Raw genomic sequence first — 26,298 nt, forward strand, 5'->3', positions numbered from 1 at the left:
CTTTTCTTTTTCTCGTGATTCACAAGAATCAACGCTCATGTGTCATGTGATCTCACAGCAGTCTGATTTTGATAATGAGGTGTCAAAACGATTCAGCCAACGACCACGTAGTGGCCTATATCTTCACTGCGCACCTGCTACACCTAAATACGCCTTCAAAAGTAAGCGTTTGCACCAAAAGACTGGTATGCGCGTACAGTCCTATACGTGTAACCGTGTACTTAGGCGAGCTGCAGCAAAAAAAAAAAAAAAGCACACATCTACAATACAACACAGTTTCATAGATAATTTACAAGATAAATTCTAAGTTAGGCGTGTAGGCGTTTGCTGTAGCAATGACGTTACAGTTGCACGCAGATGTGGTGTTTGTGTGCAATAAATCAGGTGTAGCGCAGGCCTGCGTTACGCGCATGCACCCTATCAATTTATGTGGCCTAAAGCCCCAGCGCGACACATGCCAGTAACGCATTTGTCTCCATTATTGTTGGTAGTGAGGCGTTTGACTATAGTTGGCTGGATCGGTTGTGACCTTATAATGTTAATGTTACTGCTCCCTCTAGTGTTCAGCAGTTTAACTTGCAAGTAGGCTATCTGCCACACCTGCCTCATTATTTTCACTTAATGCAGTACATCAATTATAGCCTAATGAATCCATAGTATCGGTCCATTTACAGGCCAATCAATAACCCAATTAGTAGACCCAAACAGACTGTGTCCATGCTTAATGCTAGATTAGTCCTAATGTTTATTCTTCAATGAAGTGCTATGAAGTCAACATTACCCTGACCTCTTTCATTAGTGATGCAGTGGACTGGTTAGGAACAGAAACAGGATTGATGGCTGCAGGGTTATGCTCACATATTACACTCATTTCTTACACCAACAAAAACCAAGAGCTGCATGTATTGTTTGAGTTTAGCATAGAGTAGCTATCCCTAAATTATAAAGCTATTTTAATGCATTGTTATTGTCTTTGCTCATTTATCTGAATTTGAGACATAATTGTTTCAATTGCTCCAATTTATACATTTAAAACTACAAATTAATGATTGAACCCCCAAAATCCTCCGGCAGACATCTCCTGAGTCTTTCTGTTGTTCCACTTTGCCTCTTCACTGAGTCCTTGAGCTATTGTGTATCTAACAGTTGATTGACTAAAGGAATAGGTTTGAGAAAGGTTACTGGATGTGAGGCTCCTAAGTTACGTGTGAAGGGCCTTATCCCTCACCAGCCAAGTTCAGCAGGTGCTAGGCAGCTCATTTCCATAACACCAGACACACACAGTGCCTGCTCCTCTGCAGTGACCTGGGAGGTGTTATGTGTTTGGCTTGGTCTCAGTGATGGATGTTCGTTCAGCTCCAAATCAGTCCTGAAGCCAAGATTGAGGAGCTCATCTCTGGCTATGGTACACTTATAGACTGAATCAATTTACTTCCATCTCTTTCTCCAGATCAACACACACCCATGCACCTATTTAAAGAAGGAGGCAATTAATGTAAAAGAAAAACACTTGCAAGTGCCAAGAACATCTAATACTGGTCTCTCATAACCAACGGGCTGATTGATAACTTCCTCTCTGTTTGATTTGCCCATGTCGGAGTGATGTAGGGTTACTGGCCAGCCCTGCTACGTTGGATCACCGTATTTCATTCAGACACTTCATGGTCCAAGTAAAGGTGGCCTATTGACGAAGCCCACGATGACTTACTGTTGATTTAGTACCTAAGAGACTGGCCCCTCCTCCCAGCCTGTGAAAGTATAAATATATTGACGGGATGGACTCAAGGGAGTGGATTGCTTGCCTTGCTTGAAGGAGGGCTCTTAGTGCAGAGTTCGCTTTGGACCTTACATTGAGTGCAATGGACAGGGTTACAGTTTTGAACTACTATTTAGGACTCCTGGGTTTGCTACTACTGCAGGGAGTGCTCAATGTAGAGGGGAGGAGCAAATTCAACCCTGGTGAGTGTGCAAAAGGAGTATTTATTTCAGTCTGTATGCAATAAAAATGCTTACTTATGTTGTCTACAGAATTTTGTGGATGCTGCATGCAATCAGTGCATCCTTTAAACACATGCTATTATTGGTACAGCTTCGCCAAAATGCAACAGGTTAAGACGTAATGCACGGATAAGATTACCTAATTTGATGTTTGTTTGTTGTACTTAAAGTTGTATTTTTATGTGTTGTGTACATGCAGGAAACCATGTTTTTAATCCCAAAGAAGACACAGATCCCGAGAACAAGATTCTAGCACTGTTACTGCACAAAAACTTAGTTCCTGTTGAAAAGGACGATCCTCTGGGTGAGATATAGAGACAACAACAAAAAAAGAAGCTTAACCTATCATGAATAACCCAAATACAATTTTGATTATGTTAACTTGATTTCCTATTGGCAGGTGTTGAGATGGCCAATAAAGTAGCCGAGCTAAAGGAGGTAAGGCCTTTTTTTTTTTAACTGATCTTGAAAAAACTTTGGAAAACATGTGAATTAGAAATCTTATCAATATATTTGTGTATAAATAGAACCTGGGCATCTTGTTTCAATTTCTAAAAAAATGTGTATCAATTAGAAGAAAACACAAGGAACTAAATGCGAACCTTTATCGATACATCATTAAAAAGACCTCAGAATAGTTGGTGCATTGATACTGATCAATGTCTTGATGTGTTTAATCACAATGATCTCTGTTTCTATAGCTGCGGGCGCTGAGGGAGGACCTGGAGCTGGAGAGGAAGATTACAGCTAACATGGCAGAGGGCATATCCATCACAAGGAAGCGGGGCGAACGTAAGTTGAATAAGAATTATAGCCACCGATTAATATTTGGATTTGATTATCATCATTGCACCATTAATATTCTCAATCAAAGATGTTAGTCTACAAATATTTTTCTCTGTTTGTCGACAGCCTGTTTCTGGAAGTACTGTGTCTGAGACAGATGCAAGAGGAGGAGGACCTCTAAAAAAATCTTGCTGCAAAGCCCAACATAGCCTTAAAAACTCACAACACCAGTAATATAATCACACTGTATTTATTCCAGCAATATAAAGTTGTACCATAAGCAGTATCATCAATAAATGTTTTATTTCCTGTGCCCCGAGTTGCTGTCATGAGAGATCTAAGCACTGTGGCTGTACGTCTTGAACCTGTAAATAATCAGCTGATCACTGGAAATACTTGAGGATTAGATGTGACAAAATGTACTTGATTGCAAAGACGTGTAGCCTATTCTTACTTTACCAGAGATTTATTTTGCCTGCTTGCTTGTGTTTTTGTTGCTCTCGTGTGGCAGAATTGGGAATAACATGTTTTTATACCACTGCTGACGAATCATCTCATCTGTCACTGCTTTTAGAAATTCACCGCTGTTAATTTTACTGTGTAAATAAAATTAAAATGTGAATCTGTACTTTTTGTTTTGTTTTGAATTTTTTTTAAATATATCTAAAAAGAAAATGACAAGGGATGTCTTGATCACTGAGGAAACTTTTTTTAGTGGTTTTAAAATGACAGCCTTTGCATTAGTTTCCAATCAAAAAAGGACATTGACTATAGCAATACAATTATATCAAAATTCTTCATCTTTATAAGTGTACATTTATTCTACTCATGAAACGGTTGTCTCATATTGACTATGGTATTAAGCATGAAGGAATGTGGCACATTGTGCACATCTGCAGTGATGGGTGATTTGCTGTACAATGAAGTTGATTTGACTGGATCTTTTGGAGGAGGGTAACAAAGCTGAGTCATAAGCTTAGTCCAAACAAAAGCCGTGCTGCAGTGAAAAGGCATTTATCATACAGAGCACGATGAACACAGGAGGTTTCAGGGAAACCACTGAATATGACGCAGAGTTGCATTCACAGTTTAAAACAACAGCATCAAATAAAGTGATGACTTTTGCTTTGAATCAGCTGTGGTTCCAGATATTATTAGCCACATGCACACACATACACAAACACTAGATCTTGTTCAGTATTTATGCACACAATATACATAACGTCATGTAAATATCTTTGGTACAATGGAGATTTAAGAAGGCAGAATTTTGGAGGGTGTGGCCAGAGTAAATGTCCTCAAGTTTCTTCCTTAATTTCAATTATTGAAAGGAAAACACTTCTATAATACAATAAATCAAATAACTTTCCCTTTCTTTTTTTTTATGCTGTCATTCAATATGACCCGACATAGAGTAGTCACTTAGCATTCCGGCTCTGGCACTGTGTCCTATCCAGTGGAACATGTTGTACTAAAAATGTCTAAATGTCTAAAATGTAAATTCTTTTACTTGTAAAATTTCATATCAAATAATTATAACTGGCATTTAAGTACAAATTCATTGTTCCCATCACTATCAGCTCTCAGAACCTTAAAGTGGCAAAAGAAAACTTACAAGAAAATTCAGCATGATAAAACTAATCAGCAATCTGCTGCAATTTGTTTTAAGACTTTAAAAAGCTGTCCCAAGTTAAAAACAAAGGCAAATTGTTTTTGCACAATAATGATGTCATGTTTTATTTTTTGTTTAACGGGATTTATGTTGACCCTTAACATGCATCATGCATCCATAACTTTGGACAACGTGATGAGGGACCCACCTTGTGACCAGTATTGTAAACCTGTTGGGATCGAAGAGTGTCTGTTGGTAAAAATAAGAAAGAAACACTACTTTAAGTGTGGCTGTCAGTGAAAAGCAGGAAAATCACAAGCGCCATAAAAACATGGTATCATTCTCAAAAGAAGAAATGCAAGTGGGCTAAATCCTTATGAATGTAAATATACAGTAAGTTTCTTTTCTACACTAACACGTATCAGAAACTAGGCAAATACAACCATCCAAGTGCTCTGTCACATTACAGTCATCAGGCACAAAACTCACTGACTCACTTCGGAAATGAGTAATCTGTTTCACTTCAGTCCATGAACTGGAAGTATAGGGCTGAGACCGTCCTGGCAAGATAAGTCCACAGGAAATGAGTCAGAATCCTCCACGTCACTCAAAACAGTGGTAAAACATAAAGCAATATGTCAATTATTTTTTATAACATTACATACAATAGGCACTACAATGTCTGTATAGCTCATTTCCAGGATTAAGATGTGCAATAAAAATAAATCCTTGATATAAGCTTAATGAAATAAGTCATCCGACAAGTCATTATATTGTCACATTTTTGTAAATTGGGTTTAAGGATTAGTGTCAATGATTGGGAAGCATGCAGGATGTGTGTGATGGATGGCTTGTGGGCAGGAAAACTTGATAAACAGAGGGCGCCCATCTCTTCAAGACAGCACAAGAGAAAGGAGCAGCACAGAGAACAGCAGCAAACAACAATGGCATCTTACTTCAGAGGTTAGTAAAATAATTGTATTGTTTTGGGGTTTGCTGTGATTTATAAGAAAAAGTTATCCTAGTTTATTTTGTATAATTATTCTTTGGCTTCAAAATAAATGAATGCTAGATGTGCATTACTCATACTTACAAACGTGTATGTATTCTAACTGCACAGGCGCCTTGTGGATGATACTCATCCTCTTCACACTGCCTCACCTTACCTGCAAGATGTTGTGCCCCAGCGGCTGCCTGTGCAACTTTATCGGTGCTGTAAAATGCATTGGCTACAACATTACAGATATACCACAGCAGCTGCCTCTCCACACATACATGCTGCAGCTCAATGACACAAACATGAATGTCATAAATGAGCAGAGTCTGGTAAACCACAGTCTCCTGTTGCGTTTCAGTCTGACCCACAGCCATCTGCACACTATTCACCCCTGGGCCTTCCGTACAGCTCCTCAGCTCATGTCGGTCAAGCTGTCGTCCAATAATCTCTCCATCCTTCCTGCTCGAGTGTTCAGTCCACTCAACACTTTGGAGCAGCTGCACTTAGATGGGAACCAATTGGAGACCATTGCTGCAGATATGCTCCAGGGACTTGTTGGGTTGCAGGATCTGGACCTGAGCCGCAACAAACTCAGTAGCCCTGCTTCAGACGTTTTTGATGGACTGACCAACCTCACCTTTCTGAACCTCGGTAGGAACTCCATAAAGAAGCTTCCACCTACCATCTTTCACTCCTGTACTAAACTTCGCAAGCTCATGATCTACAACAACGAGCTAGAGGGGCTAGACGCTGGGATCTTTGATACACTGGTCAACCTTGAGGAGCTAAAAATCCATCATAATCAAATTGCCAGCCTTCCACCTCAAATGTTCTGGTCACTGAGGAACCTGAAGATCCTGACCCTGTCCTCTAACCGACTTCATGCTGTCCCTGAAAAGAGCTTCTACAACATGCCCAAGCTGAACAAACTCACCCTTTACAACAACCCCCTATTATCGCTCCCAGACGAGCTGATGGGTCACATGCCAGACATGAGAGAATTTTATCTGTTTGCCACCAACCTCACCACTGTTCCTGGAAATTTGTTCGCTAACATGTCTGGGCTGATGAGGCTTAACTTCCATTTAAATGACAAGCTGAGGGAGCTGCCATCTGACCTTTTCTGCTGTGTCCCCAACCTTCAGAAGCTCTCGCTAAAATCCAACAACCTGCATTATCTACATCCTCAGCTGTTTTCCAAACTATCCACTCTGGACATACTGCTGCTCAATGACAATAAGTTAGAGAGCATACCAAAAAACATCTTTCAGGCTCTCGGGGAGCTTCTGGTCATTGATTTGAAGAATAACAACCTCAAGACTCTTCCAGGAGATATTTTCTTGTCAAATACAGTTTTGAGGGCTCTTACTCTGAGTGGGAACCCCTGGGAGTGTACATGTCCTATCAGAGATATTGCAAGATGGATAAGAAATAATGAGCATGTTGTTTTTGACAGAGACGATGTGATGTGTCTGAGTCCAGTCCACCAGCTGCGCCGTACTCTTGGCTCTCTGCGCGATGAAGAGTTCAACTTTTGCAATGCTAGAAGAGTCACAAGTTATTCTCTGATAGATAATCACTCGCCAACACAACCATTCCACATCTTTTCTACCCGTAGACAAACATTACTTATACCTGCCACAACCAACCTACCCACAACAACATCAAGCACCACCCAGGAAATCACCCAATCAGTCACCTTCCTCACAACCACTCCATCTGGGAAATTAACCATCTCAGATGCTTCAACACTCTCAGCATACCTTCACACCGCAACCACTGCTCAACCGACGGAAGTTCATAACAGGTCGCCTGTTTTTTATGACAAACTGGTAATTGAACAGATGCCTGACTTTGTTCACCACAACCTCCACAAAGGCTGGATGTACGTTTGGTTTCTGCCTTCGAATATCACCTTAACTGGGTTCCTCATGTTTTGTCACATCCTTCTCGTCGCTACAGGCTTGTTGCTCATTCTAGCTGCCATGTATTGTATGTATCGCTTCGACAAGACCATGGATAAGCTAAAGGCTGAGTCCGCACATAATGAGGGGTGACGCACTGTTATCAACCATGATGTACAAGAAGAAAAATGTTCCTTTTCCAGAGGTTTCATTTTCTAAAGGATTGCTGTTGTTTGTTCCTTTTCTCGATATTGTGTTGGGTTGTATTGTTAAATGTTTCTTTAGGAAGGTCAGACTTGTACAGGAGTCTAGGATTTAAAATACTACAACACATTTAAACCTGGGAGTATTTTAAGATTACAGAAAAACATGACAGTGAGATAATATATGTATATATATATATATATATATATATATATTAAAAGCTGAGCTATATTGAGTTAAGTCATCACTTTTTACCAAATGTTTGTTTATAATTGGATATAATTCATGTAAAGCTGTATTGGTTGATTGGTAACTTAATTTGAAGAAAATTAATCAGCACGTCTTTGATAGTTGATCAATTAAATGTGAAGTTCTGATGGTTTTTTTTGTCATATATAAAAGTAAGTTGAATATACTTGGATTTTGAACTAATTCTTTTGAAGATGGGGCAGTTGTGGGTTTTTGCTTTTTACTACTTTTTGACATTTTGTCAACCAAGCAGTTAATTGATTAGTAAGGACAATATTTGGAAAATAATTATATTTTAAATACTCATTAATTGCAACCCTTTTTCTTTCTCCTTGTATTGAGGTTCCTTGCTAAAAATTCATACACACTAATATCTGTGGAGTATATGTCAATTTAAAATTCTTTATTTAACTGCTTTTAGTTATGGCAGTAACACTTAGGAAGAAAGAAATGTTAAGCTTCATGAAGCAAATTCAAGCCACTGTAAATCATAACAAGTGATTTGTTTCCCTCTAGTGGTGGACACTTCCAACTGCATGATGAAACATCACAGCTTTCAAATATGTATCACTGTAATTGTTAAGTAATCAACTAATACATTTCTAAGTGAATCACATCATGTGTTGTTGTCTTTCTTTCACTATGTTTAAAGGATAGGTTTGTTTGTGAAGATTTGATTTCCTGCAATTTAGAAAAGTAAATGCCACCAAAAACACGTCATGCTAATGTCATTCCTGCCTCTCCCATCATTAACTATGTATGGGTTTAAAAAAGTTTTTACATCTGTTATCTGTTTTCATCTGACTAGGGACACACTCGGGAACATTTAAATTGTAGTATTGACAACTAATTTTGTTATTATTTTTATCATTCTGATTCAGACATATTATCATATTCTACTTAGTACAATTACTTTATCAGAGTATATTTAATAAACCTGTCTAGTGAGAAGCCTGTTGCAGCAATGTTCTGTGTTTTCTAGCCCACTTCACAGCGAAATATTTGCGACAATAATGAAGACTTCTCCATAGGGCAGCGGATGGAGAACTGCTCCTAAAAACATCTGTCATTTCTTATCTAAAGAGATCTGGATTTCCTTGAACAAGAACAAAAGAGAAATGTGCTTTGTGAATGAATCACAAGGAATGTTGGAAAATAGACCGTTATCTTTGTGATATCCTTCAAAACATGGCATTAAGACATGGAACAAGTTCGGTGAGCAATATGCTCGTTTTGAGATGACACATTTTTTTTTGCAAAACAGGCCCCTGTAATTTCACAAGCCTCCATTGTGAAACAAAACCACAACAATGTCCACATATATCCACCATAGTGATTACCAAAACATAACTAACAATATAACAGAGAAAAGGTATCTAAAAAGATACTGTTGATGTTGTAAATTAACACTTTGGAAAGGATAACTGGATGAAGTTCACACAAATAAAGCTACATTTGTAACTAACCGATAATCCCAATTCACATTGATTTTTGGAAGCAAAATGACAGAGAATGTTTGACTGCTGGTCAAAAGATCTATTAGACCTTTTAAACACTCACAAAATGATGGCAGATGCCACAAATTCCATGAGAAGTGATTAGACTTTAAAGCAAACACCAAACAAAAGAGGATGAATTAGTGAACAGCATCCAAGTTCATTGCTATGACAACAAGTGATTAGGCCTTTCCAGTACATTGAGCTCACACAACAGTGAGCTCACAACAGCACACACACACACACACACACACACACACACACACACACACACACACACACACACACACACACACACACACACACACACACACACACACACACACACACACACAGTGACAGAGGGTGAGCATGGGGAGACGAAATGCCTACTGCAGGGGCACAAGGAATGCTTGACCACAGTAAAAAACAAGTGGAAAGATATTTAAAAATAACTTTTATGAGTCATACATCTGAGATGAAAGCTTTATTTTTCTGTGATGAATTTACGGTAACCTGGTGTTCTGAGGGATTTTCCAAAGCACAAACTCCAAAGTAACTCCAAAGTCTTACCGGACTGTTGGCTGGGTACAATGATAATCCTCCAATCTGTTAAACAGCAGTTTTCATAATAATTACACCTGGTTCAGCCGAACATTTTGCCAGAGACAGCTACAATAACAACAATATTAATGTTTCTTTTGGTCTCCAATTGGCTCCAATTTAAATGTTTTCTCATAAAACCAGGTTTTAAGTTTAGAAATGCTAAATTCAGCTGTGTAAATATTCATCCCCAAATCCTTTGAAGGAAATACACACTCATTGCATCACCATGTCGGACTCCTGAACAGTTGTTACTGTAACTCAGGCTTTATTCTCTGCAAGCTCTGCAACAGTCTACTACTGTTGCCAACTTTTTTTGTGCGAGTCTGGTCTATCTAGTTGCAACACTTCTGCTGCACAGTTAGCATTTTTACGTATCAAAAACGTAAAGGTACAGGTGAAATACAAAATTTCAAAAAGATACGTCAAAATATGAGCACAGATATCATTTGTGACGGCGGTTTTGCTGTTAGACTAGGACACATCAAATAACGTGTGAAGCTCCAATAGGCGATAATAGAATCTAATAGAGAGAGAAATACAGTCCCACCTGTCGTAATTATGATGGATGGTGACTTTTAACCTGATTCTACAGACATGAGGGGGGCCTAAGGATAATCATACACACCAACTTCCAGATCCCTGACACCTTTATTCTGGAAGTTAGTTGGAGACCATCACTTATGGTTAAGGTTAGGGTTAAGGTCAAAGGTCACCATACATAACATTTTGACAAGTGGTACTGCATTTCACTCTCTTCCAATGTTACCTGGTTGGACTGACAATTTATTAGCGAACACTTCACAGGGTAATGCAAAATGGAGCCAATGTAAAAATGACCACAAAACGTGGCCAAACTCCCGCTCAACTCCTTTAATTTTTAGTCAACTAATAAAAACACAGAAGTTCCTCTAACTCTCAATCTACAGTTATGCTATCTCAAACATGTGCAAGGAGTTTTTGACATGACATGACCACATGTTTACTCAGGAAAGTGATGAAGCACTAAAACAGTCTTCTTTATCCTTAAATCTTTAACTGAAATAGTGTGAGGGTAACTTTATTTTTCCATTGGCTGGGGCCTTTCTGTGTTGGCATGTTTTCCCGATGCATGTGGATTTTAAAGATGCTGTAAAGTAGAAATGAAAATGAGTTTTAAGTTCATCACACCACAGAAGTATGGGTTGTTAACTACCCATCCAAATTTGAATGGGAAAAAAAAAACACAGCCTGGTATGTTAAATTAGGCTTTGAAATAGTGAGAAAATCATCAGTCTTCTCTGCTTTGAGGGAAGGACCTGAAGGACCTGAAGCTCTGCCCACTCGGTGGAAGGTGTTCAGTGCTCTGTATGACAGTCCTGTGGCTGCAGTTCTTTTCCCCACTAAGTCTGACATCCAACCTCTCGGTGACTTTATGCATGATGTCCCACTGGCACTCTGTCTCTCTGGAGGTTGGAGCAGCCTGCTTTGGGAAAACAGAATAGAATTAGAATTTATTTGTCCAATGAGTGAAACATACAGATGCATATAAATGAAGCTTGTCCCCCTCAGCTGTAACACAGGAGTAAAACTGGACACCAGAGACAGCAGACAGCGAGTTCTCCGACTACTTCTAACGCACCTGCATTACAATAGTGGAGATAATAAGAGCGGAGGAGTTGATTTAGTTCTGTAACGACTGCAACATGCACAACGCTGCATTACATCACATCAATTCATTATATCACGTCAATTCAAACTTTGAACCTGCTCAGGTCGAGCCGAAAGTCTTTCTCTTTCACTGATGTCCCTCCACCTCCTCCTCCACCTGCTCTCTGCAGCCTCCTGCACATGTAGGTGGGCTCGTTTATCCGGACCGGTACCGGTACATGTAACCGAGATTAATCGGGAGGACAAGATCTCCTCTGGTCCATGTTTACCATCACCCCGACATGTAAAATACAGAGTTACATATATTATAGTTCCTTATCGTAGCTATATTGAGACGCATAAAACAATCCGCGGTTATCGGAGCATTTTCCTCTGAACTCTGCTCTGCTACGAGCTCAATAGAAGCTAATGAGCACATTAGCTCCCATTTCATGAAAATAAAGTTATTCTACACCGAGTAAAATCACGTTAGTGGTTTGCACCACGAGCTAAATATAGCAGAGTTACTGTGGAAAAGTTATCTGGTATAATTATAACAAGTGCACAGAACTTACGCTGAGTGGTGAACTGCTGGCGGTAGCGGGGGACCCTGCCGGCGGTGGCGGCGGCGGGGGACAAGGTCGGCGGGGGACAAGGTCGGCGGCGGCGGCGGCAGCGGGGGACAAGGTCGGCGGCGGCGGTGTCCACCGCTACTGGCGCCAGAAGTAAAGTTTCGACACTATGATGTGGAGAGTACAATTGGGATAAAGAGGGGGAAGGTTTAACTATAATGTGAATAGCAATTGAGTCAGATGATGATATTGTCTGTTGAATAGAAGTCCTGGTGGCTAAGGTAGATTTAGTCAATTATAAAACCATGGTATGACCATTGTAATTAGTTTAATCTACAGTATGTTTGCTGTCATGTCATGAAAACACCATGTTTCCAGAGTAGTTTTGTGCGCCGCAGCAACATCTGTCTATACGTTAACTCCACCCTCACTATCTGTTTTCCTGTGGTTTCCTGCAGAAGGGAGTTTCAATGTTATATGTTAAAAGCAGAATAACACTCACAACTCGACCTTAGTTTTCTGCTGATTTATCTGTGAGCAAAACATGTTTTAGCACCCAAGCTAAATCACACTGAATTTACTTGAACACGTTAATAAAAACCAAACTGTCAAAAATCTTTCAGAAAGGATTCAGTCTGAACATTTATGTTTCAGTCAGGCTCATACTCTCACATAATGTATATTCACATATCTACACAAACCACAGCAGAGACAGCAGGAAAAGCCGCATTGAATAATTTAATCCAGAATTATACAATACTGAAAACTGTTCCTGATTGCATACGGGTTTATTGTGCACATAAGTGAGAGTGAACACAAGATTGCTGGTTGTGCAGTTGTGTTTGTTGGATCGTCTGTAATCTGTAATCCCCTAAAAAGGTGATTTATAAACACGTCCAAGACAAGTGCAGATATCATCAGTTTACAAGCATACCAGGGATCTGATACCAAAGATTTATGCAGCTGATATTTTGGACACCCAAACAAGAAGGCCCATAGACACACACACTCACACACACACACACACACACACACACACACACACTCACTCACTCACTCACTCACTCACTCACACACACACACACACACACACACACACACACACACACACACACACACACACACACACACACACACACACACACACACACACACACACACACACACACACACGCGCGCATACACACGCACACGACAGTATCAAAATCACAAAACCATCCCTTTTGTTTTTTTAACCAAATCAAATTGTCACCATGGGACACAAACATACATATTTTTCCTGGAACAAGATGGAAAAAAACACGTAGAGACGTACTGAAAAAATAATGTGGTTCCCCTAAAATGAATCACAGATCACTCATCCTCTTATAAGCATTCAAATGACCACATAAACAAAAAAATCAGTTCAGGCACACAGTTGCACCATGGGGTGGGGCTTCCCTTGGCTTCATCCCCCTCCACCACATTTAGTAAAAAATGTGTGTGAGAGTGTGAGAGGCACAGAGGGGGCAGGAGGACAGCCGGGAAGCTGAACAGTGATACTGAAGCCTTTAAAAGAAAACCTACAATAATAATAATAATAAAAAAAAAAATGCTGATTAATGAGAAGAATCAAGAGATGACAAAGAGCAGGAAAATGTGATAGTGTGAGAGTTCAGACAGTGCTGGAAACTTTCAGAGGATTAGTGAAGCGGAGGAGGAAGGGAGGACGTACATAAAAGACAAGCCCACCAACTCACGTTGTTCACTAATCGTCAGCCACTACTGGAGGTAAGTTCTGCAAAACGGCACGCTGTCCTGGTTAACTGAGTGCTGACTGATATTTTTTTAAACAAGCTTATAAAGAAAAATGTGGCAGGAATATTGCAGAGGCCAAATTAATCAGAAAGAACATAAGATAAGGAAATAAGTTTGTGACAGGACTGTAAAGAAAATCATTTAGTGTAATCTGTCGTATTTCTCTTAAAAGTATTACATTCTGTACACAATTCAACTGTTTACTTTAATAAATAATGTGCCATTTAATGTGTAAACTACAATGCTGAAAACAGGATTTTTTTTATTTGACCCTTAATTGAGTTTAGTGAGTTTTCTGTTAAAAATATTGATTATTTTTGATATGTCGAGCACAACTACTACAGGTTAGGTGGTCATCAAAAACCTTTTCTATAAAACAGGAATTAACTTGTGGTTTGACTACTGCTCTCAGGGAGGACAGTTTGCTGGTTCAGTCTTTTCATAGTGCTGATGGAAGGAGGGGAAAAAAAATCCAAGCAATTATTGGTGAACTGGAAATGCTTTAGCCATTACACTGTGCTGAAGATCATTCCAAGTTGTTCCAGCGGAGAGCAGACAGTGGTTTTGGTTGGACTGCCATGATATATACCAGAGAGGACACATGGCTGTGTGGTCAGCTGAAAAGGAAGATTATTAAAGTAATATGTTAGAGGACTCACAAGAGGCTTAAGAGCAGCACTGTTCTCATTGATTTTGTAGCAAAGAGAAGTGACGCTATGTGTGCCATGTGTCTGAAAAAGGGGAAGTGTGTTCAGATAACATATTACCGATATTTCATGTGCATCTGACTTTTAGTTCTCTGGATGTTGGGGAAGTGGAAAACCGTCCCTGCCCTCAGTCTCAACTCTGACCTGGCACTGTCACTGCAGTAAGAAAATTGAATTGTGGGTGGTAATATAACTATTGGGTGTTGAAATACAGGCTCTCAAATAAGGAAAGTTATAACTTCTAAGGATTCGGGTTATTGATGGTATATTAAAAGTAGGGAGTACTATTTCCTTTGCTTCCTTCTCACAGCAAAGATCCAGTACCCCACCCTTTGAATGAAAGCAGACAAGAGTACAAAATGTATAAAAAAAAAAAAAAAAAAAAAAAAAAAAAAAAAAAGAATGGGAACAGCTGTAACACACCAGGATGGATTTTATGGCCTTCTGTCATTGATGTGGAAAAAGAAGAAAGACCAACAGAAATGTGATACCTCTGTAGTTGAGCTCATTTGAGGGACACACTGGCCTCTTTAGAAAGTTACTTCCTTGGAAAGACTCTTTCTGCACCCTAATACAACTCAGACACTAAGAAACGACTCATGCTTGCCAACCTCAAGTTGCAGAACTTTAAATGGATTTGTATGGAGAAGCAGGTCATTACATTGGCACGCTTTGTGTTCGGAGCCTCCTGTGCCATTTAAAACAGTAAGAACAGCCTCTGCCTCGAACATGTGCAGGCAGTCTGTCATGGTGAAGTGTAGTCACAGGAATCCTACTGCTTGTGGCAGCAAACTAAACACCATTTTCACATGAAATAATGATACACTCTGCAGTTTAGAGAGACACATTTCTGCAGCAAATCTTTCAAGCATGTGTTTCAAATATGTGTGAGCTCCAAAACTACTGTTGAGCACAAATCCTGAGTAAATGGTTTTATTTATCAAAGGCCTGCAAAACATTAATTTAGTAGTCAATCCTGCTGGCAATGTTGGCAGTCAATGCTTCTTGCTACAGGAAACACTGGATCAATTCATGCCTCCTCCTCGGATAAAAGAAGAGTGCTGAGGCTGCAACATGAAGATACTGTTGCTAATTAGAGTTGCCTTCGGTATAACTGCTTATTATGGTGGTGATTTAATGTGCAGAGAATCCCTTTGTGGCAGAGAAGGGAGAAAAACAGACCACAGTTTTGTACTTTACTCTACTGGAAACTAACAACTATTGTGCCAATGTATTTAATCTCACAGTACTGTCCAATGAAAATGCTCCCCATCTCCCTAATGAAAGTTTGGAGCAGAGCAGTTCAGTTACCTTCATTAACAAAAAACAACAGTATATCAAACTTAAATAGGAATTACTTGTTTTTATGTTTCATTTGTTTTGTGTTCCTGTCAGTAAACCTGTGCAAAAGTTAGCACTGACTTGTGGGATACACCACAGATGTAGTATTGCACATAGAGATTTAAAAAAGAATGGACAAAACTAAAACATCTCAGGCCAACTAGCTGTCTAGTCACTAGTATGGGTCAAGCTCCAAAAATGCTGAACTTATCAGGATTGTTTGCTGTCCTTCCCTGCATGGTAAACACACACATCTTTCAAAGAGCACACCACAGTTTACAGTTAAAAACGTGGCACTTCAGTATCTTTCTTAGTTTTGACAAACACAACTGGGTCATATGAAAGTACTATCAGTGAGATGTTAATTGACTTTTAGGTGTAAAATGGGTGGACTGCCCATTTGAAGAGAAAACAGGATATCTAGTGGTTAATGACCATGACATATTCACAAAGTCATTTGTCATTTCTTGGATATAAATCTGACGCAAGACTCATTACCACCCCTTGCTGTAACATGTCTGTTCCTTCTTTCCTAAGGTAATAATGGATCTGCCACTGACCCTTCGTGTGCTCCTACTTCTCTGTTCCTTCACCACGGTTGTTCGGGCGTGTCCAAATGGATGCAAATGTCTAGGAAACAGGGTCCACTGCACTGACCTCTCAGACTTCCCCACGGCTGTGCCCTCCTCTACCACATCCCTCTTCTTCTCTGTATGCAATTTTTACTCTCTGAAACCAGAGGACCTGACTGATTTTTCGAATGCCCTTAGCATCTTTGTGATTAAAGACACTGTTTTGAGGGAAGTGCGCCCTGGCACATTTGATTCCACTCCAAACATCGGTGCCTTGGGGTTTACTGGCACTGAACTGCAAGATCTCCCTGAGGCCTTGTTCCATAATCTTCAGAAACTCGAGTCTCTGACTCTGAAGATCAGCAAGCTCTTGGTACTCCGCCCTCAGTGGTTTTCCCAGCTGACAGATCTGAGACAACTTGACCTCAGTAAGAATCTTTTCACTTCTGTACCTGTGGAAACTTTTCACCCTCTGACTAAACTGCAGTACCTTTCACTTTCTGGAAACAATATCAGTCAACTATCCAGAGAGACATTCAAGGGTGTTTCTCAGATGAAAGTCTTGCGCCTTAACAAGAACATGCTACTGGAACTTCCTGCTGGCAGTTTAGATGACCTTGTAAACCTGGAGGAACTGTCCCTACATGACAATATTATCACTCACCTTCACCATGACCTGTTCTCCAACACTCTGAAACTCCAGAAGCTGTTCCTCTCCAACAACAGGCTCACATCTCTTCCAGAAGGGGTCTTCTTAAATCTGCCCCTCCTTTCTCATATGTCCCTGTATGAAAACCAGCTGAAGAGTCTGGGTCCTGGTGTGTTTGGGCCGATGGCCCTGCAGGAGTTGTGGCTGTATGACAACAAGCTGAGCCATGTGGAAGACGACACATTCAGGAACCTGACTCAGTTACGTCTCCTGGTGCTGAGTCGGAACCAGATCAGCTATGTATCCACCGGTGCATTCAGAGGGTTGGAGCAGCTAGGAGAGGTCTCGCTGCACACCAATCTGCTCACAACTCTGCAAGTGGGGACTTTTCAAGGACTACCCAGTCTGGTCAACATTTCCTTGGAGCACAACTTTATCGACTCCCTTCCTGTGGGGTTCCTCCAGGGCTTGAGCCACCCAGGACAGATAGACCTGCGAAACAATTCGTTTCCAAACCTGCCACAGTCGAGTCTAGATGACCTCACTGCAGCAAAGGAAATACTCCTGCAGCAGAACCCCTGGAGGTGTGACAAGGATATTCTGCCTCTTCGGGGCTGGCTGATACAGCACCCATCCAAGGTCAACCAAACCCTTGTGGTGTGTGAAACTCCTTTCAGTCAGAGTGGTGAGGTGATTGCTTCACTGAAAGATGAGAACCTGATGCCTCTCAGCTCTACTGAAGAGCCTGTGCTGACCTCAACAGAGAAGAGGAGGAAACCCCACACACCTCCAGCCAGAAGAAGCACTTCGTCACCTGCTGTCGAGACCACACACACCTCAGAGCACGATAGGGTCACCAGCAGTGGACAAAATGATAATGAAACGGTTTCTAATTATACTTCAGTCATCCTGATTGCCATCGCAGTGGTGTCCACTGTCATCATCAGCACTGTCATCATCAGCTGTGTGTGCTGGAGGAGGAACAGGAGTGGCAAGGGAAATATAGGTCGCAGAAATAAGAACTCTGTGTTGTAGACCAGACCAACCAACATCAGCAGGCCAAGAACTTCTAAAGCCAAGAGAAACTGCTTACTTATTACTGTGGTTTAGTTGGAAAATATGGAGCATAGAGTTTATTGAAAAGCCTCAAAGGCAAAAGAAAGAACCACTGCAGCTCCATTCAGAAGTAACAAAGAAGGAAACAGATTTACTTTTGAATTCATTAGCTTTCAGTTTTAATGATCAGACTGACCAGTCAGTATTCCTCTTCAATTGTGCTGTAAAAAGAGAAAGTACATTTTCCACACTAACCGTAAAAAGTCATTCCTTACCATGTCTTGGCAAAGAGATGGTAACTTTACTGAAACAGCATATTTCTTTTAGCAGATCCAGTGTTTTTTCAAACTATTTTCTGTTTTTCAGTTTTAATTAATGCAGTTTGAAAATAACTTCTGTGCTAACAACAATACATTTAGCAAACAGTTTAACTTTGTTGCAAGAGGGCTATCCATACAAAATCAAAGATGTAATTTTGAGTACACTATGAATACAATTCAATGCATAATGCTTCTATACATTGAATAAATGCACAGCTTTTAGTTGGGCCAATCTTACATTGTGTTTATTATTGAACTTCACCCTTCATGGTATGAATGCAGACATGCAAACTTCACCCCCCCTGTACCTGATAGAAAGTTATCCATTATGAAAACATTATAAAAGGTCTATATGCATGAGAAAATATTTTGTACCAACAAATTCACCTCATTACCTGAAGTATCTGTAGCCCAGGTAAAAAAAAAAAACAACAACATATAAATCCAGGGTTAATAAATAGTTTTAATTAATAAATAAATGAAAAGTTTATTAAAAAGTAAGGTTAAACTACATATTTCATTTGTGTGTGACAAAATGTAAGGTTCAAGGATAAGAATGTTAAAAGTGCATTGATATATTTTAGGTTTTCCTTTTTTGATAGAAGCAGTTAATATTATTTCTGTCGCTAGAGGTGTATGTGGTCGCATGATTGTGCTGAGGTGTGTGGACATGCGGAGAGAGAGGAGGAGAGAGGGGTTAATGAGCAAAGCGGTGGCTTTTGCCAAAGTGGTAAGGGAAAGTATGATATTTCCTTAAGTCGTGAATTAGCAGCAAGATAATTTGTAGGACCACCTGTTTGAGAAGTGTTGAGCAGTAAACTTCCACACGAAGTTTGATATGCTGCGACCTGATTCTGCTCGTTAAATCAGCGAGTGGCTAATTAGCGACGTGGACGGACTGTAGGCTGCTGCTGTCTAACCCAGCTCGACTCAGTGGCTTCGTCTGGACTGTTTGGGACGGTGAACCGAGAGAGGACCACCAGATAGCGCTCTGAGCTACCCGGGGACGATCACAGTTCCTCTGGCGACGCTGGATTACCACCCCGCTCCGTGAACATACCCCCACCCCCTGCATCGTCCTGCTCCTGGACTGAGGCCTGTGGACGGGTAACCCTGTCTGCTGGACTGCATTACTTCAGAGGAAAGGTGCCGCCCAGTCATTTGTTTTTGCTCAGTTGAGTGAAGCGACAGTGACGTTTTTGGTTTCCACTATCCCGAGCATCGAACCAGGCCTGCAACGTTTGTTATTTAAAGGTTAATTTGCCTGCTTAGTTAAGTGTTTATTACTGGGGTGTGTATTTGTGTATCACAGTCATAGTGAACAGTGTGTAAAGAGAAAGTTATTTGGTTTAACGCTGCATGGTGTAACAAAAAGTCAAGAACACACTTATTTTCCTGTTTTTTATTTTGATTAATTTGCGTTCGATTAAAGTGGGACACTATTGCAATTAATTTTAAAACGGTTTCTGGGTGTGTTTATTATTTTCAAAGGGGTTAGTACATGCATTTAGTAGTTACATTAGTATAGCAGTCTGTTAAGTTATATCTGTGAGGTACCAGGTTTCTTTATTGATCCAAGACTAATAATATAGAGATAATTAGTTATAAGAACACGATTGAATTAAATAAAGAACTCAGGGCCCTATCTACCGATTTGGATAGTAGACGGGCTACATATCAACATTTTTTAATTCATACATCATGTTATGACGTATGTTTTGTAGACTTTACATGAATTGTTATTACGTTTTCAAGTATGTGCCAATTCAATCTGTGAAAAATAAGAACAAAGATCCAGAGGTTTAAAAGTGCAAAACATTCCATGAAAACAGGAAAAGGTAGAATAAACTCTTCCATTAGACTGCCATCTAATGGAAGGAAGTCAGAATAATGTCGAAAATATTTTTGTTTTAGAACAAAAACCCCACCCCAGCTTTGTCTGCAATTACAAAGACCGGACAAAAAAAAACAAGTTTCAGATGTTTCATATATGATGCCTGACAAAAACAATGTTGTAGAGAGGAATTAACCTTTTTAATGTATAGAGGTCACTACAGTGGACAGCTATTCAAATGTTGTTTTCTTGTATATGCATGGGTTTTGATGGCATAGTTGCACATCAGCCACTACAGTGAATGCTATTGCATCATCCCATATGAGGCTGATGTGCAACTATGCCATCAAAACCCATGCACATACAAGAAAACAACATTAATAGCTGTCCACTGTAGTGACCTCTATACATGAAAGGGTTAAAAGAAAAATTAAGTATATTTAAAGTTGTTTTTTGTTTCTGCTTATTCTCCGGTGGGAACAAGTGCACGTTATCAAAAGATAAAAATGTTTACATACCATAGATTTGTGAATGAATTATAAATACTCAAGCTTTAACTGTTTACACTACTGTCAGAGGTGCATAACTTAACATATCTAACACATCAGGTGGTAGGCACAGTCGTCATTTCTATAGAGTCAGTGGTGAAAACTTAAACACCCATCCAGTTTAGGTTTAACATTTAATTCATGTAAATAATCCTTCACCACTTTATTAGGTACACCTATATTATAATGTAATACCTGACTGTATTATACTGAAACTCACTCAAAAATACTACTACACTATTTTGCAGCCCAGTTCAACGCCATTGCAAATTACAATAATAAACACATAACTAAAACAACCATTCTCTCTCATTTTAAAACTGAAATTTATTGGCTTTGTGAAAGCAGATTTTATCAGCTCGTATTAAATTGCATCAGACTTTATAGGTGTACCTAATAAAGTGGCCACTGAGTTTATGCGATGATGGAGGAAGACATTGTTTTGAAATCTAGGCTACTTTTAATTTACTTTTATAACTAGAATAATTTAGGAATACTTTGTGGGTGCTGTGAAATGTCAGTGAAGAAATAAGAAAAATTACATTATTTTGGAGCCATGCTGCAGAGGGGTGCAGTTACTATGAAACTTACATCCCCGCTCTTATCTCAAGCTGCAGAAGCTGCACCACGCCTCACATGGGATGCAACACACTCATGGCCTGCTGGACGACCTGATAAGAAGATAAGTAATGAGACGGCGTTTATTTGCATTTCCTTACGGCTTCATCCTGGAACAGGAAATCATCGGGTAGGCAAATGTTTTTTTGTTTTGCATTAGACAGCACAGAGATTTAATGATAACTTGACATTACAAAGCTTTTCATAATGTGGCTGATAACATTTTGTTATACATGATTGCAAAATTTGTTTTCTTTTTACAGTGAATAAACAATGTCAAGAGGAGAAATCATCGTTCTTATTCTGTCTTCACTGCTGGAGTTTTCATTGACTCAAAACAAACCATGCTTACAGAAGACGGACTGCCCCGAGAACCAGATGATTTTTAGTTCAACTACGACAGAAATCCCACGCATTCTGGGCACTGGTGTGACGCAAGTTTTTTTTGTGAAAAGCCAGATTAAAGAAATCCCAAAAGCAGCCTTTTCTGAAAACCCCCTGCTTGAAAAGGTGGAGTTCATAGACACTAAAACGAAATCTATTGAGCTAGGAGCTTTTGAAGGTTTGGCAGGCCTCAAGCATGTTGAGATCTCCAACACACCACTAACATCAGTCCCAGTGGGAGTCTTTAAAGACTCCAGCAACCTGGAGATAATTATACTAAAGTTTAACAAGCTCCGTAGACTTGAAAAAGGCCTGTTTGAAGGCCTTACAAAATTGAGGGAGCTCCTGTTACATAAGAATGAGATCGAATCGATTGAAGACGAAACGTTTGATGGTCTTGACAACCTTTTAACTCTCAGTTTAGGTCAAAATAATCTCTCCTCTGTATCAACTGACTGGTTCTCAAACCTAAATAAACTGCAGATACTACGGCTTCATGAAAATCAGCTGACCACCATCCCTGAGGACATTTTTCAAAATTTAACAAACTTGAAGGAAATTGTCTTGTATGGAAACAAAATAGCAGAATTATCACCTAATCTGTTTCCACATAAAGACAAACTAAATAAGCTGCTTTTAGAAAATAATCTTTTGACTACTTTCCCTCAAGAATATTTCGTTGGCTTCCCCCAGCTTAAAATACTGACACTTAAGAAGAACAAGCTTTCAAGTCTGCCACCAGTGCTTTTTGGAGATATGCCTAAACTGATCGACTTAAGCCTCAGTCAAAACAATCTATCCACTCTTCCTGAAGGAATATTCAGCCCTCTGAAGAAAGTCAAGAAGCTGGATCTGTCTAAAAACCAGTTGGTCTCCTTGTCCGCTGAGAACTTTAACGGCCCTGAAAACCTCACACAGGTGAATCTACAGAACAACATGATAAATTCGCTGGATTCAGATGTGTTTGAGAAGCTACAATCTGTGACCACACTCATGCTCGCTCACAACAACCTCCAGACACTTCCAGAGGATATTTTTTTGCCATTAACAAAACTAAAAAAACTTGACCTCAGTGACAACCCATGGCTCTGTGACTGTTCTCTGATACATCTTTACATCTGGATGAGGGCGAACTCTGACAAGTTTCCGTCTCATGTGTTCTGTGAGCATCCAGACCATCTAAAAGGGAAGGAAATCATATCATTGACAGAGGATCAATTTATTTGTCCCACCCATCCTCCCACAACCACCCTCCTAACCACCACCACAACGCCCCCAACTACCACGACACTCCCAACGACAGAACCAACAACCACCATCCTTACGACCCCAACACCAACTACCATTGTGCCCACTACAAGCACCACTGTTGCCACCACACCTCAAGCCACAACAATACCAACAACCACAACCACTATGGCCACCACTATGGCCACCACACCTGAAATCACTACGACAACAACTCTGCCCACAACCACCACAACTGCACCAACAACTACCGCAACAACAACTGCACCTACAACAACAACTGCTCCCACCACCACTATGACAACAGTTCCACCAATAACCACCACAACTGCACCAACAACTACCGCAACAACAACTGCACCTACAACAACAACTGCTCCCATCACCACTATGACAACAGTTCCACCAACAACCACCACAACTGCACCAACAACTACCGCAACAACAACTGCACCTACAACAACAGCTCCCACCACCACTATGACAACAGTTCCACCAACAACCACCACAACTGCACCAACAACTACCGCAACAACAACTGCACCTACAACAACAACTGCTCCCACCACCACTATGACAACAGTTACACCAACAACCACCACAACTACACCCACAACTACCGCAACAACAATTGCACCTACAACCACTATGACAACAATTCTACCCACCACAACAACAACTGCCCTAACAACCACTTTACTCACCACAACAACAGGCAGACCCACTACAACTAAAACGACAACTACAGCCAAGACCACCACACTCAGGACTACACGACCAACAACCGCCCAAACAACGACACCTCCTCCACCAACCACACCAGTGATCTTCAATTGTCCTTTTGGACCAGTACAGCAGGAGCCACAAACTTCCTCCATGTATCAGGACAGAAATAAGATTCAGCAGTGCAAATCTCAGATAATGATTTACCTCACAGTGCTGGTGGTGATGATCATCTGCACACTGGCACTGGCTAAGTTAACCATGTCTCTTTACTGCCTGCTGCAGCACAGAGAAAGGATGTACCACAAGGTCAAACTCACCCGATTCTCCTACCGGAAAGAGGTCATCCTGAGGCCTGTATGAGAGGCAGAGATTCAAGGACTTTATACCACAACTTCGTTTCACTAAATTGGCCAGGGGAAGTCATTTGACCTGACTCTTTACTTTTTTTTACTGAGAAACCTGTAATAACAGATTTTTGGCTGTTTGAGGGCAGTGGAAATACACACAAGTAGTGATTTGATTCGTTGTTAGTATTGAATCATTGCTAACTCTAGCTTTAGACATTTTTTTTTATAAATGTTGTTCTATGCAGCCCTAATGAAATCATGCTGCTGACCATATGCATTGGGTTGTATATGCCCTGCAGAAATATTTTTGTACGCATAATAAATGTGATGAACATAATGCAATGTCCAGTGAGTAAAAAACATCTCCCTAAAAATCTGTTTACTCATTACTGAAATTTTATTTAACATACTTTTACAGCAGGGGGTGCCAAAGATTCACAATGAGACTTCCTCTTCTGTCTTGTTCATAGAAAATGAGATGAGTTTAGGAAACATTATTTTAACACATTTTGCAACTGGCAAATTCATCTTTACCATTTGCCCTGTTTCATCTGCCGACACTACAGCTGTATTTTTCTATTATGCTTAAAGCTCCCATGTTAGAATGTACTAATCAAAAACAGGAATAAGAGCCCTTTTTCCACAAGGTTGAAATTGATTTTTACAGCAAAACAAATTAATACCACAGCTGATAAATTCATAAAGTGTCAGAGAGGAAAACACTGAGTACTAGTCTAAGACTAGGATTTGTGTTTGGTAGGTTTGTTTGCCTGACAGCTAAAGGTTAAATACATTAATTAAGCCTTTTATTGGACAGTAGCACTGGAACAGAGCAGTAGGTCAGATTCATCAACCCAGTCTGTGAACACGTGTGTAAATTTGTGCATGTGTGTGTGAGAAATCATTAATTCATCTTTGTACAAACCTTTTTTTCCACTGTCTGTTTCTATAATTAAGATTTAGATTTTTTTTTTCTGAGAAGATAGCAGAATAATTATCATGAAAATATAGTATCAAGTTAAATCTAATTAGAGGGTGTTTACGTTTACATCCAATCAACCACGTAAACCTTTTGTTCTTTTCATGAAACTCCCTAAAACTAAAAGGGAATATTAATTCCTTCACTGTCTACAACCCAACCCTAAAACTCAAAGCTAGCAGTTTAATCTCATAGTTACAAAACAGAACCAAAACATGAAAATCTTCTCTGTCCTTATACTTATAGACTGGACTGTGTATAAAAATGTATAAATAAATCAGTCATTTGATGTTGGAGACAATAAGTAACACCAAAACATCTACTGCAGAGCAGCTACTGTACAAATGTTAAAACAATCTATATGACTGTTTAAAAAATATGTGCAACAGCATGTGCATATTATCTATAACTGCCAAATGCTAAAGGAATCCAAGCAGGCTGTATCCACTGACATATTTACATGCATTAACAGCTACTGTGGCCGAGTCAAATTTCTCACATGCATAAATATATTTAGCCAAACAAAGTTTTTTTCTTTTTTTCTGATCCTAATATCACAGTCTGTTTAACTTTAAGGTCATTTACCTAAAAACTTTCCTTTGTATTTTACTCACACCATCACCATTACTAACATTTACAGGATCTTTGTAGTGACTGATTTGGGCTTTGTTCAAGGAAGGAGAAATGCATTTCATAGATTAATTATTGTATATTCGTATTGCTATGTTTTATTGCTATATACAGTAGTCTGTTTTTAAAATAAAAACATATAATTAAAATATTTGTGGTCTTTGACTCTATCTTTTTGATTTATAATATTGTTTATTTTAATTTGTTTTAGGTGAAGTCACAAGTTTGTGTTTTTAAACTTCTTGTAAATCAATTATTTAACTACACATAGTATACAGTGTTGGCAAAAATGTTCTTCCCTACTAACTACCACTTGTCGGTCATGCACATAGTTTTCTATAAGTATTTTTCAGCAATATGGAGATGCAGTTATGGATCTATTCCACAAGAGAGCACTTCTGCATTGGCTAAAACAGAAAACACAAACACTACAACACTGCAGAAAATAATTAATTTATCTATTTTACTCCTTAAATTGTTCTCCGAGGTTATTCCCCCACAATTCAACCGCTG

The 26,298-nt window shown here is 39.7% G+C and overlaps 3 protein-coding genes across 4 annotated transcripts; all 3 read left to right on the forward strand.

Annotated features, from left to right (window-relative positions):
• The first annotated feature begins 1,859 nt into the window (after positions 1 to 1,859).
• uts2d (urotensin 2 domain containing) lies at positions 1,860 to 2,936 on the forward strand. The gene is made up of 5 exons (XM_069151073.1): positions 1,860 to 1,959; positions 2,198 to 2,302; positions 2,399 to 2,436; positions 2,700 to 2,790; positions 2,911 to 2,936. The coding sequence occupies exons 1-5, from the start codon at positions 1,860 to 1,862 to the stop codon at positions 2,934 to 2,936; spliced, it is 360 nt and encodes a 119-aa protein (XP_069007174.1).
• A 2,388-nt stretch (positions 2,937 to 5,324) lies between these two features.
• Positions 5,325 to 18,130, forward strand: LOC138199124 (uncharacterized). The gene is made up of 6 exons (XM_069151074.1): positions 5,325 to 5,359; positions 5,517 to 7,446; positions 7,583 to 7,586; positions 12,019 to 12,182; positions 13,721 to 13,799; positions 16,412 to 18,130. Exons 1-6 carry the CDS (start codon positions 5,341 to 5,343, stop codon positions 18,128 to 18,130), a joined length of 3,915 nt encoding a protein of 1,304 aa, XP_069007175.1. The 5' UTR covers positions 5,325 to 5,340.
• A 1,507-nt stretch (positions 18,131 to 19,637) lies between these two features.
• On the forward strand, positions 19,638 to 25,881 carry LOC138198559 (carboxypeptidase N subunit 2-like). Of its 2 annotated transcripts, none has more exons than XM_069150012.1 (3): positions 19,638 to 19,725; positions 21,471 to 21,601; positions 21,735 to 25,881. In XM_069150012.1, exon 3 carries the CDS (start codon positions 21,745 to 21,747, stop codon positions 24,187 to 24,189), a length of 2,445 nt encoding a protein of 814 aa, XP_069006113.1. In that variant the 5' UTR covers positions 19,638 to 19,725; positions 21,471 to 21,601; positions 21,735 to 21,744; the 3' UTR covers positions 24,190 to 25,881. The 2 variants fall into 2 exon arrangements, with proteins under 2 accessions (XP_069006113.1, XP_069006112.1); XM_069150011.1 differs by having other exon boundaries at positions 19,645 to 19,725; positions 21,465 to 21,601.
• Positions 25,882 to 26,298: the final 417 nt, after the last annotated feature.

This window comes from Embiotoca jacksoni, unplaced genomic scaffold (genome assembly GCF_022577435.1).
Source record: "Embiotoca jacksoni isolate LCO1_2020_lvr unplaced genomic scaffold, fEmbJac1.0.p SCAF_16, whole genome shotgun sequence".
Lineage (NCBI taxonomy): Eukaryota > Metazoa > Chordata > Actinopteri > Embiotocidae > Embiotoca > Embiotoca jacksoni.

Coding starts and splice junctions, on each gene's coding strand:
- uts2d (XM_069151073.1), top strand. CDS start 1,860: ATGGACAGGGTTACAGTTTTGAACTACTATTTAGGACTCCTGGGTTTG. Junction 2,303..2,398: donor TGAAAAGGACGATCCTCTGG/GTGAGATATAGA, acceptor TCCTATTGGCAG/GTGTTGAGATGGCCAATAAA. Junction 2,791..2,910: donor CACAAGGAAGCGGGGCGAAC/GTAAGTTGAATA, acceptor GTTTGTCGACAG/CCTGTTTCTGGAAGTACTGT.
- LOC138199124 (XM_069151074.1), top strand. Junction 12,183..13,720: donor CACCGCTACTGGCGCCAGAA/GTAAAGTTTCGA, acceptor GGATTAGTGAAG/CGGAGGAGGAAGGGAGGACG. Junction 13,800..16,411: donor ATCGTCAGCCACTACTGGAG/GTAAGTTCTGCA, acceptor TTCTTTCCTAAG/GTAATAATGGATCTGCCACT.
- LOC138198559 (XM_069150012.1), top strand. CDS start 21,745: ATGTCAAGAGGAGAAATCATCGTTCTTATTCTGTCTTCACTGCTGGAG.